At 36.7% G+C, this 11815-nt stretch overlaps 1 protein-coding gene across 1 annotated transcript; it reads left to right on the forward strand.

Moving 5' to 3' along the window:
• The first annotated feature begins 8884 nt into the window (after positions 1 to 8884).
• Positions 8885 to 11436, forward strand: LOC125660070 (uncharacterized). The gene is made up of 4 exons (XM_048891916.2): positions 8885 to 9333; positions 10002 to 10223; positions 10531 to 10659; positions 11403 to 11436. Exons 1-4 carry the CDS (start codon positions 9158 to 9160, stop codon positions 11434 to 11436), a joined length of 561 nt encoding a protein of 186 aa, XP_048747873.2. The 5' UTR covers positions 8885 to 9157.
• The last annotated feature ends 379 nt before the right edge of the window (positions 11437 to 11815 follow it).

Consider the following 11815-nt stretch of genomic DNA (forward strand, 5'->3'; position numbering starts at 1 on the left):
TGTACAATGTACTTTACTGAGAGAGAGAGAGAGAGAGAGAGAATTTGCATTAATCAAAGAAATGTACAATGTACTTTACAATGTGATAAATATCATGTGTGATAATTGTAAGTGTCTTTCATCAGAGATATAGCATTACCTATGTCTTGGCATAAAGTGATATCTTAAACAGACTGTGCAAATAAATATGTACCTCAACAGAACTTGTTCGGATGTATTCCTCGCTTACAGCTGCTGTAATCGTTCGAGTCGTGCTCGGAATGAATAGAGTTGTTTTGAAAATCGGAGTAAGGGCGATAACTCCAAACCAGAAGTCTAGTATTCACAATTCCCGCTTCACTGGTCATAGATAACTAAGTAAGAAGATATAGAAATAATAACACCAGGAAACAGTATAGTAACAAGGTATTGCACTGACGACGGAAGACATTATGAAATTAGCTTCATCATTCGTATGTCAGTGGATTTTTTCTCTTCTTTCTCCATAAATGTAAAGCGATCTCCATTTATATTGTTGTTTAAATTTTTCTTTCTTGACATTGTGAATATGTATATATAATTTAAAAAATCTACATCATCGACATTGTGCATTTTGACCTTAATATTTCAGTAGACTATTATTTACTTCTTGAGGAATATTATGATTGGTGAAGATATATCTTCCTATTCAGCAATAAGTAGACGAACTGGATATTACATCACAGGAAAACTCGGAATATGATTATCAAAGAGTTAAAAATGGTTATCAAAAGAAAATAATCTTATTGATTTCCCACGTGTTTTCCCATTCCTTAGACATATCATTTCACTGTAACATTTGCCTTCTGCAGACTTCAGTCCTCTTGATTTAAACAGATACATGTAGCATATCTCGTTTGAAAACACATAAGCAAACGAAAAGAATATGAGGGAGGCTACATATGCTGGTGATTATTAATCAAATGTACTAAACTCGTCAATTAATAAACACGTACTAATATCATGAAATTGATAGACACGATAATCTTAGAAAATTAATTAATACTAACCTCAAAAGATTAGTACAAATGGATTCTGAATAAAGTCAGTATAATTTACTTCGTGCAAACAAGTCAATTCAAGTACAGATTGGAAGGACTAAATCCATATCACTTAGTTCTCGCCCATCACCCTTTTCTTACATATAGAGGGAACTGGGATCAATTTGTCACAATTATGTACGATATCTAACATTGCTGAATCATTCAACATATTGAATCTTCCTCTTCAATTTCACCCCAACACCACTGCACATCAAATAACAGATCAGAGAAAAATAAATTGATAAGGAATAAACAACTCTTTGACATTCTATTGTAGCAATTATATTTCATATGTAGTCATAACCTTCTCATGCAGGTGATATGGAATACATCGGGTTCGTTGTTACGTATTAATTCCACTTACGGATCACGATCCCATGATGTGATGGATTGCTGTCATCTCTCGGCGAGCATCTCGTCGATTCATATCCACTGTCTTACCACAGCATTGCGTGGCGGTATAATGTAATCTTACACTCAAGAAATGTGATCGCTTTTGATTTGGCTCCACTTTTTTGGCACGCTGTTTTTGGCTATATTTAGCTCTAAAACTTCATAGTTATTTCGGATTTCAAACATTTCGGTTGAGCATCACTGAAGAGACATTATTTGTCGAAATGCGCATCTGGTGCATCAAAATTGGTACCGTATAAGTTTTACATGATTAAGACAATGAGACGACTGTGGCATAACAAAGTACAGTTAACCTTGCAACATGGAGATTGTTTTGTTTGGGTGCAAAAAGGAATGCAAACAAAATAACATTTTTAAACTTATAATCTTAATGTGCTTACTTTCAATTCCTTCTGCACAAATTATCATTACCCAATTATCATTGCAAAATTTGTGTGTAATTATCCGATTACAGAAAACAATCAATCGTTCGGGGCCGCAAAAAGACGAATAGCATGTAGTCATCAACCTGTGCATGTGTGTATCCGCCCGACCATATGTCCTTGTAAACGATTTACAGGACTTTTTTGGGCTATCCATACAGCAGTTAAACTGTACATAATCGTTTGTGAATGGGTTATATATCAAGTTTGAGTATGAGCTTTGTTAACCAATTTTTAAAGATTTATGGACTTTTAACTCAGCAAAATTCAGGTATTTAATAGAAGTGAAATGGCCCCTATTATATTCATAAAAATAAATTTCTTGTTTCATGTTCAAATTTACATGATTCAACTCATTGACATAAATTTGCCAGAAACGGTATATAATTCTGAGTTTAAGACAGCTCACTACACTAAAGCTTATAACCTGTATGACACCACGTCACAAGATGACGATTCAAATGTTTTGTGAAATTATTTGTATCGATCGATTTGTTTGTCTATCATCGTAGCTCAGTGGTTAAAGCATTGGGCTGGCGAACCACAGATCTCGAGTTTCAAGTCCCCCAGAAACTTTTATTCATTTGTATTGAAATAATATTTTTGAAAATCTTGTTTTTATCCAAATTTGTATAATTTTTGCCTTTTTATGGCATATTTACTTATTGCATATCATCATATCTTTTATAATCAAATCAATTCGTACTAATTTGAGAAACTATTTCTGGGTGCAGTGAGCCACCTCAAGCTTGGGGTTTCCTCATTAGCTGAAATCCCTATTGGAATTTGGCCCCGCCCATACTTTTACAGATCTGCAAATATATGGACGATATTAGGTACAGTTTAATCATTTAGGCTATGGTTGTATATTATTAAAAACTTTTGAATTTCGTATGGTGAAAAATGTAGTCTATATCGTCAATATTTTAATTAAAGGATTAGCAAATATTTTACTAGAAGCCTCTCCGTTGTAGAAACTTGTTTGAATTTGATTACCTACCCGGAGTAGCTCGCTCTATACAAAAAACAATAGCGCGTGATTCGGATGTATTGTCTGCTGTTTTAGGATAAACACGCCTTAAACATCATGTACTTTAAACATAGTGTATTCGATACATACGGTATACATGTATATGTAATTTATTTACCAATTGACGTTTCTGAATCTAATTTTCTAAATAAATCATAATATATTTCCATTGTTTACATTATATGCAATGTATGGTTTCTATTTCAATCAAAAAACAAAAAATACAATCCCGTGGGGATCTGGGTTAGAATAGGTTCTCAGTACCCCTTACTTGTCGTAAGGGGTGACCAAATGGGGCAGTCCTTCGGATGAGACCGCAGAAACCGAGGTCCCGTGTCACAGCAGGTGTGGCACGATAAAGATCCCTCCCTGCTCAAAGGCCATAAGAGCCGAGCATAGACCTAAATTGTGCAGCCCTTCACCTCCATATGAGGGAAAGATTCTTGAGAGGGATGTTAAACAATATTTAATCAATCAATCAAAATTTTACACATTACATGTAGATCTTTTGGTTCATCATTCTATCTATCAAATGATAACGTTAATTCAATATAACAGAACAGTAACTCAATATTGCTCTCATTAATTGATAATACAGATTTATTTGATTCATTTAAAGCACGCAATAATTAAAAATTAAACATCTTTAACTAATGTTATTTTCAATTATTTCATTTTATGCTAATTTGGCGCTCAATAGATCTTATATATCTATGCCATTTTGCGCTATTACATTCTGCGTTGAGCTCGACGCAAATTGTACTAATGCAAAATGTAATAATTGAATTTATCATATTATGCGTCGTTATCAAGCAAATAGAATCAAGGGGAGGGGACAAGAGTGTCTGTCCTCCACCTTTTATAACAATATCCCTTCTTTTTTCTTTTTTTTTATTTCGTAATGCAAATAAAAGATATATTGGGTGACCCCCCCCCCCAACTTGTTCCAGCTTGAAAGTTCTGATATAATAGTAGAAGGCACACACCACCACCAATTAAGAAAATGAAGATATTATGAGGCACTCATAGTAGAGGACTCTAACCACCCCATCCCACCCCCAACGATTGAAGAAAATGAAGCGTAGAATATTATTGAGGCAGTCAAAGTAAAAGACTCTTTTAACCCTTCACCAGTGGCGGATTTAGAGGGGCGCAGCCCCCCCCCCCCCCCCCCCCCAATAAATTTTCAAATCTAAGGTAAATCGCGGTATCTTGTTTCGGAAAATGTACTCAACGATAATAGAAGCAATAATTTCTTCCACTTCCGGAGAAATAAATGACAAAATCCTTTGATTTCTTGAATTACTTTTTTGGGAGAACTTAAGTTTTTCCAAAAAAAACCTTAAAATTTGGGTCATTTTATTAATTTCATCTTATTATTTAAAAATGTTAGAAAATAGTACAAATGACTTAATAGGAGAAATATTTCAAGCCCCATAAAATCTGTAAAATCCAGGAGCTTCCGGGGGCTTCGCTTTTTTATTTCATTGCTGTTTTCGTTCATCTTTCTTAAATATTATTTTGAATGGCAAAAATTTTGAAGAATCCAATTTTCCATTTTTTTCTTCCTGTTGTACCCCCACCCCATGAAAATGACGATACATGTCTGGTTATTACATGTACATTTTGCTTTTCAACACATGCATGCATACTAATTGTATGGTGTAGAATTGCACCCTTTACCAAGTTTTCCTTCATTTACACAGTGTAAGGAATAGTAAACCAAAATCACAAAACAAAATGCATTAAGGCCAAAATAGTTTTAGGCGTAGGAACTTCATTCACGAATACATAAATACATGTATTCAGAAAAATCGCATGCATGCATTGCAGGACTATAGCATATGTGTGTTTTGACGTTTCTCTAACATGTCATAATGATTACTTTCAGGCTTGAGTGTAATTCATAAATATTTTCATTTCGTAGATCTGGCACAATGGATATATTCTGAAAATATACATACCGCTGTACGTCGAAATTTCAAATGTATTCGATAAGATGTTAGTATTCATAAATCAGTAAAATTCGTGTTGAGGTTTTATTTGATATGATACAGTGTCAATCTACTGCAATGCATTAGTAGGATATGCAAAAGGCAAGAGTATAAACATTTTCTAGTATCGATATGATCACGAAAAAACATTATATAATTTATATCCGGATTCATATGCCGATTTACATGTAGATATCAATAAAAACAAAGCTGCATAGTTTGGGGGAGAGGGGTTCTAATTAATGAGTCTGATGAAATTAAAAGAAGGAACCCCATATTTGCATTCAAACTAGCTGCAGAACTGTAGCTCTCTGAATAAATATTTTGACATAACAGAGAGCTACAGAGCCACCCCTTATAAAAACCTTCGATTTACGGCGCACAAAAAGCTGCGCACGGTTGAGGCCTTATATCGTTGTATTCTTGAGATGATGTCTCATAAATTTAATATAAAAAAATTCTTAACATATTTTCCTACTATACTTGTGTCTAAACATACCTTCAAATATTCATTAAAGCCCCATACGACCTGAAAACTCCAAGCTTCAAATGATTTCGTTTGTTGACGTAGCCATGTTAGGTAGCCGGTCAATTCGATAAGATGTTAGTATTCATAAATCATAAATACCTCCTTAAACCTAATTTAAGCTTTGTGCTCAGGGCCGTAGCAGTGTGGGTTCTTTATCGTGCCAACATCTGCCGCGACTTGGGACCTTCGTTTTTATGGTCATATTCGAAAGACCCGTGATCCTGACTTCTAAATGCCGAGCATATGGCGAAGGAGCTATCAATACCTATTTTAACGTCCTATGTTTGACGCCGCCATGACCAGGGCCGTAAATTACATGAAGGCGGAGGAGGCAGCTACCTCCTCCAACTTTTGAGCCAAAAAAAATTAAAATTTAAAGTTCATTAGAATTTATGTTGTTTCCAATAACTAAGAACATGATACCTCCCTTAAAAAGCATTCCAAATCTTTCTTTTAGAATGAGTTAGTCAAGTAACATCTTAGAAGGCCCTAGAATCAAGGATTTTGCACGAAACGTGTTCAGTGTGCACAAAATGTGCTCAGCGTCTGGGGGCCTGGGCGGCCCCCAGACCCCCGCCTAATTTCCTGCCTCCTCCAAATTGAAGGTTAATTTACGGCCCTGATGGCACGATCCGGTTACAATGCGAACGCTTTACCACTGAGCTACCGCGACAGGTACATGTACGAAAATGCCATTGGACGAATAAAACCATTACAGGGATGAGTGGTCATTACATTTTCAAGAGTCGTCCCGTGAGAAGAGGGAATTTTTTTTTTATCACACCCTGATAAACTTAGTAAGTTGAAATATTACGATTTTAGTCAGTTGTAATGATTTAATGTACATGTATTGATAAAATACTTTGTACTTCATTTTCATACGCCCGTCAAAGACGTAAATATGGTATGGCGTCGTCCGTCTGTCTGTCTGGATCTTGTGGGCAGGATGCAGACCAAACCGCTAGCTCCAGGATCTTGCAACTTGGTACATTTGATAACCATGGTAAGAGAAAGCTGTCTATCGCTTTTCAAGGTTAGAAGTCAAATGTCAAGGTCGTAGTATCACTAAGTAGGGAAACATTGTGGGCAGGATACAAACCTCCAGGATATTACAACTTGTTATATTTGATCAGCATGATGAGAGAAAGATACCTATTGTTTTTCAAGGCCAAAAGTCAAGGTCATACTATTACTTTGCAGGAAAACCTTGTAGGCAATGTATAAACCGAACCGTAACCTCCAGGATATTGCAACTTGGTGCACTCGATCACAATGATGAAAGGAAGATGCCTATTGTTTTTCAAAGAGAAGGTGGCAGTATCACTTAGCATGGGAACCTTGTAGGCAGTAGACAGACCGAACTGTTGGGGCCAGTATTGTCAAAACATGTTACACATACACTTTATGCCAAGTGTAGGATACCTTTTGTTTCTCAGGGTCAAGGTCGTAGTAGCAGGATACAAACAGCACCGTTGGGGCTAGTACCAAACTTGGTACACATAAGTCTTATGCCAAGTGAAAATATTACATATTTGTCTGTTTTTACGACGCAAATAAAGTACGTCACACCCTGATGATATGAGCCAAGGTTTACAAATCATGGTATAAGAAAAACACCCTATATTATTAGCTTTTCACGGACGTATTATGTACCGTTGGCGGTACTCTTGTCAAATTGTGTAATTTTACACGTTATTTTGTATTTCACGACTTTACGCTCGGTTGGTGTACCATTGAATTATAGAAATTGTAATGCACAGGAACTCTCATTTCACCGAATGACCCACAAAATTATGTTGGGAAGAAAAGTAGAATTCTTTCATCCAAATATACATATAACCTTTGACTTCTACACCTTCCCACCGCTTGACTGTATAAAATCCACCACTTTGACCACCAGTCATGTTGCAATGATTTTATAACTTTTGTATATTGTTCAATGTATGAAAATGTCAGGTCAGTCAAAGGAAAATCCTAATTTTCAACGACAAAAACAGAATTTATCTCAAGATGGTTTTTCCCCAAACATAACTCAAGCGCATATGATATATCTATGTAAGACTCTAAAGTGCGATGGTCGCTCCAAAGTGCGACGGTAACGCCAAAGTGCGATGGTCTGCGCCAAAGTGCGATGGTTTGTTAACGTAACGGACTCGAACGTGCGATGGTCACGCCAAAGTCCGATGGTGCGCGGTTCAGGAACGTTTATGACGTCACGTCATTCTTAACGTCTTTCAAAATAAAATCCAAGAAATGCAACGTCAGTTTGCCCCCAACGAAGGTTCTTTCTGCTGCAGTGCTGACACCAACTTCTTCGGGATGTATTGGAGGAAGGCACATGTGATTAAGATTGTCATGGACGACAGCAACGACACTGTTGAGGATTATGAGAACGACAAAGCACTTTTCTGGTCGAACCATCTACTTCGCCCAAACATTATTTAATGAATGATCATTTATTACTTGTGATGTAGACGTAATAAATTCTAGGGGGTGTGCTATAATGCAAAACGTTTTATACAAATTCGCGTTGGAAAATTTTGTGTTTAATGAAAGGCGAAGATGAACGAACAGTGATCAATCTCATAACTCATGTAAGCAATACAAAACAGAGAGTTGGGCAAACACGGACCCCTAGATATACCAGAGGTGGGATCAGGTGCCTAGGATATGCATCCCCTGTGTACCGTTCACACCCGCCGTGAGCCCTATATCTTGATCAGGTAAACGGAGTTATCCGTAGTCTAAATCAGTGTGCCAAGAACGGCCTAACAATCGATGTGAAACAAGGCAGACAGCATTTAATAATGCAACAACTAAATGGTATTGAAACAAGTTCTTATTCTTATTTTTTGTGCATGGATTATGCACTGATATTTTGGTGAAACAACACACGGATGGTACAGCCTGTACCAAAACCCTGTCGTTTACAAATCAAGTATGTACCATCGGACTTTGTCGTGTCAACACCATAGCGCTACGGCGCATTCGTCTCACACCATCGCACTTTGGCGTGTCAGATATAGACCATCGCACTTTGGTGTATGAGTGTGGACCATCGCACTTTGACGTGTCACACCATCGGGGTTTGGCGCAGGCCATCGCACTTTGGAGTCCGATCCCACTTTGGAGTCCTACATAGATGGAATATAGATAAATAATTCTAGATAGATAGTGTGAACGGTCGACAGGGGATACTTATTCCTCCTAGGCATCTGATCCCAACTCTGGTGTGTCTAGGGGTCCGTGTTTGCCCGACTATCTTTTTTGTATTGCTTACAGGAGTTATGAGATTGGTCACTCTTCGTTATCTTCACCTTTCATAGTGCTAAAATGACGAATGACACAAACAACCAGATTGTCAAATTTTCGGGACGACCTGTCCCTTCTTCAGGACAGACGAAAATATTTACATAATGTGGCCAATATTAAAGGACACATTTCGCGTTTTCAAAGTTCTCAAAATTATACGTAATTTACCTTCCTTATATACACAGTAATGAATTCTAATGGTTAGTTTGTGGACATAAAGTGATAATTAGCCCAATTATGGCTTCAAATCTAAGACCCGATTGTAAAAACATCTCGCTAATTAGGTAGGGAGTCACGTGGTACCGTGACGTCATATGCGACCTTCCTCGATCAGCTTATAGTAAAAATAGTGTGGAAATCTTAAAGAACTCAGCTTTTAATCACCATTATTCACCATGGACGACATCTGTTCCGATTTTGAGGAAATTCCCGAGAATCTTCACATTCACCCTTATATGTTTGAACCACCGGTGCGTTCAAATAGGAATGTAAATACCCAAGAAAGTAGCGAGGAAAGCGAGGATGACATCTGCAATGATGAGAAAATTGATCGCCGTCGGAACACTATTTGGTAAGGATATTCATTTAAACCTCTGTGCTGGACGTTGTTTTTATAAAATGTGCAATAAATATTTATTTAAAGATTGGAGGGAATAATAATTTCACGATACCTTTGACTACTATGGACGAATTTCGGAGGACAAGATCATACATTCAAAGTTGAAATCATGTTATGCACTTTATTATAAACGCAGCCACGTACGTTTAATGAAGCGGGTACACTTTTCAAAAACATTTTCCGTTATGTATCTACGCATGGAAAGATATATTGGGTATTCCCTCCTTGTTAAGTTATAGTCCCCCCCCTCAATAAATCGTAGTTCACAATATTTTTCATTAAATCAAATTAACACACACCCCCAACCCCCCAACCCCCACCCCCGGCATTTGGTTTTTGAAGACGAGCATAATTTTTATTTAGAACTTCAGACAATTTCCAAGAAGGGGTCTTGTTCCCCACCCCCACCCCAGAAAAGCGTTACTATGTATTCTTATGAAATATTTACACTTAATTATTCTTCATGCTATAAAAGTGTTTTCTTTTTCCACAAGAACTTTGGTCAAAATGTGAAAACATTCAATTTAAAGTTATATTATTATATCTCTAATGCAAATGCAAGCTTTTCAAAAAAAATTGTACATGTAAATATTTACAAGTTTCTGTTTTGTATTTCCAAGGTGCGAGTGTGGGATTTGTGAAGTGATGGAGACCAGAACAGAATGCATATGCTGTGCTGAGATTCCAGTCATAGAGGAGCTTCGAGAGTCGAGTGACCTTGAATGCATCACACAACACAGAACTTTCATAGACAATTGTTTGAATCCACGAGTACTGGAAGTCAGTCTTTATGACTTCATTCAAAGAGAGGGGCCTTTGGATGACAATGAAACCATTAATGAGTAAGATAATATTCAAATCTTGATCTGTTGAATACTCAAATGTAAATGATGAATCCTGTTTTCTTTAATTCTGTACAAAACAATCACATAAAAGTTACAAACAATTCACAACAACAGTATTTACAACAACAGTCTCCAACTAACTTCACTTAGTTCATGGCACATAAACCAAATCAGTTACAACTGTAACTGTTTTATCGTTGACAGAACATACAGACACAAATCAGTTACAGCTGTAATTGTTTTATCGTTGACAGAACATACAGACACAAATCAGTTACAGCTGTAATTGTTTTATCGTTGACAGAACATACAGACACATTGCATATCGCCGGTTTGTCCTCTGGATAGGGCATCGACTCGGACGGAGGAATCGTAAAGTTTTGCCAGCATGTGCTGTCACAACAATTCGCAGGACATTCCCATCAGAGCACAGGCAATTGCATCGCTTGGGGGTCGAATTTACTATATAAAGAGTAAAGGTATAGAACTCTAAATATAGGGTACCCAAGTTAGCTGATGTAAAAACAATAAATTAATTGATATAAAATTCTACTTTGTATTTTAATTTATTCATACATAATCAATCTACATTACTACCAAAGTTCATCCCGAAATTCCGTATACTTCCCAAGATATGTAGAAATGAACTCAGAAAAATGCCTATTATTTTTTGGTTGACTTTTAGCTGGGCCCTGACACTATACGACTACACAGAGTGTTTGAGCATTGCAACAAGCTATCAAATAGAATGTGCAGCATAAAATATCATTTCTAAAATGAATTTCTTACCCCAATTCATAAAATGAAGGCCGTAATAGCTTCAAGGACTGAAAATTTTTAAACCGTCTGTACTGTCACAATCCCAACCATTAACGGTAGTTACGACTAATTACCCAAAAGAGATGGAAGGACCCATAACGATTTAGAGACTCAAATACTAATATTTATCAATATTGATTCATTATAGTACATAAATTATGCTAATAACAAGTCTTTATAAATATACAAATGTCTTATTATGTCTATTTTTATCTAAATCACATTATCACAGGTGTTCGACGATTGATAATAATGATGTCAATGTGGGAAGTTAGTGGCACCGATGAAAATGCCTGATATTAAAATTCAGAAAAGTACAATGTACCTCATCCACTGTGTGTTGTTTATGCCCTTTAGGGAGGAAGGCTGGCATATGGGCTTTGATTCCTAAACTGTCAAGAAAGTCAATGGAATCCCTGAATCCATGGTCTACTACCAGGATATCATCTTACTGTAACCAATCTTGAATATCCTCCACATTGGTTTTGATGGAATGTTTCAAAATGTTTGCATCATTGTTCTTGTGGTCGGCAAGATATGACACAATGTATCCTGTAGTTGACACGATAACCATAGGCTTCACTAGTGGACGGTTTTTTGTGTTGACAAAAGGAACGGCGTTGGAATTTGAAGTTGCTGCTTTTCTGTATGTATACATATGTTCCATCCACCACAAGGATTGCAGGTTTCTCTACGATACTGCCAAATATCTTTTGAGCTAGTGGTCTTCTGTGGTTCTCAATAACATCTCGTCTTGATATATGACCAAA

Source organism: Ostrea edulis, chromosome 9 (assembly GCF_947568905.1).
Source record: "Ostrea edulis chromosome 9, xbOstEdul1.1, whole genome shotgun sequence".
Classification (NCBI taxonomy): domain Eukaryota; kingdom Metazoa; phylum Mollusca; class Bivalvia; order Ostreida; family Ostreidae; genus Ostrea; species Ostrea edulis.

What these genes read in the sequence shown, in the direction of transcription:
- LOC125660070 (XM_048891916.2), top strand. Translation starts at nt 9,158, where the DNA reads ATGGACGACATCTGTTCCGATTTTGAGGAAATTCCCGAGAATCTTCAC. An exon ending in GACAATGAAACCATTAATGA is followed by an intron (nt 10,224 to 10,530) that starts GTAAGATAATAT and finishes TATCGTTGACAG; the next exon opens with AACATACAGACACATTGCAT. An exon ending in ACATTCCCATCAGAGCACAG is followed by an intron (nt 10,660 to 11,402) that starts GCAATTGCATCG and finishes TATGCCCTTTAG; the next exon opens with GGAGGAAGGCTGGCATATGG.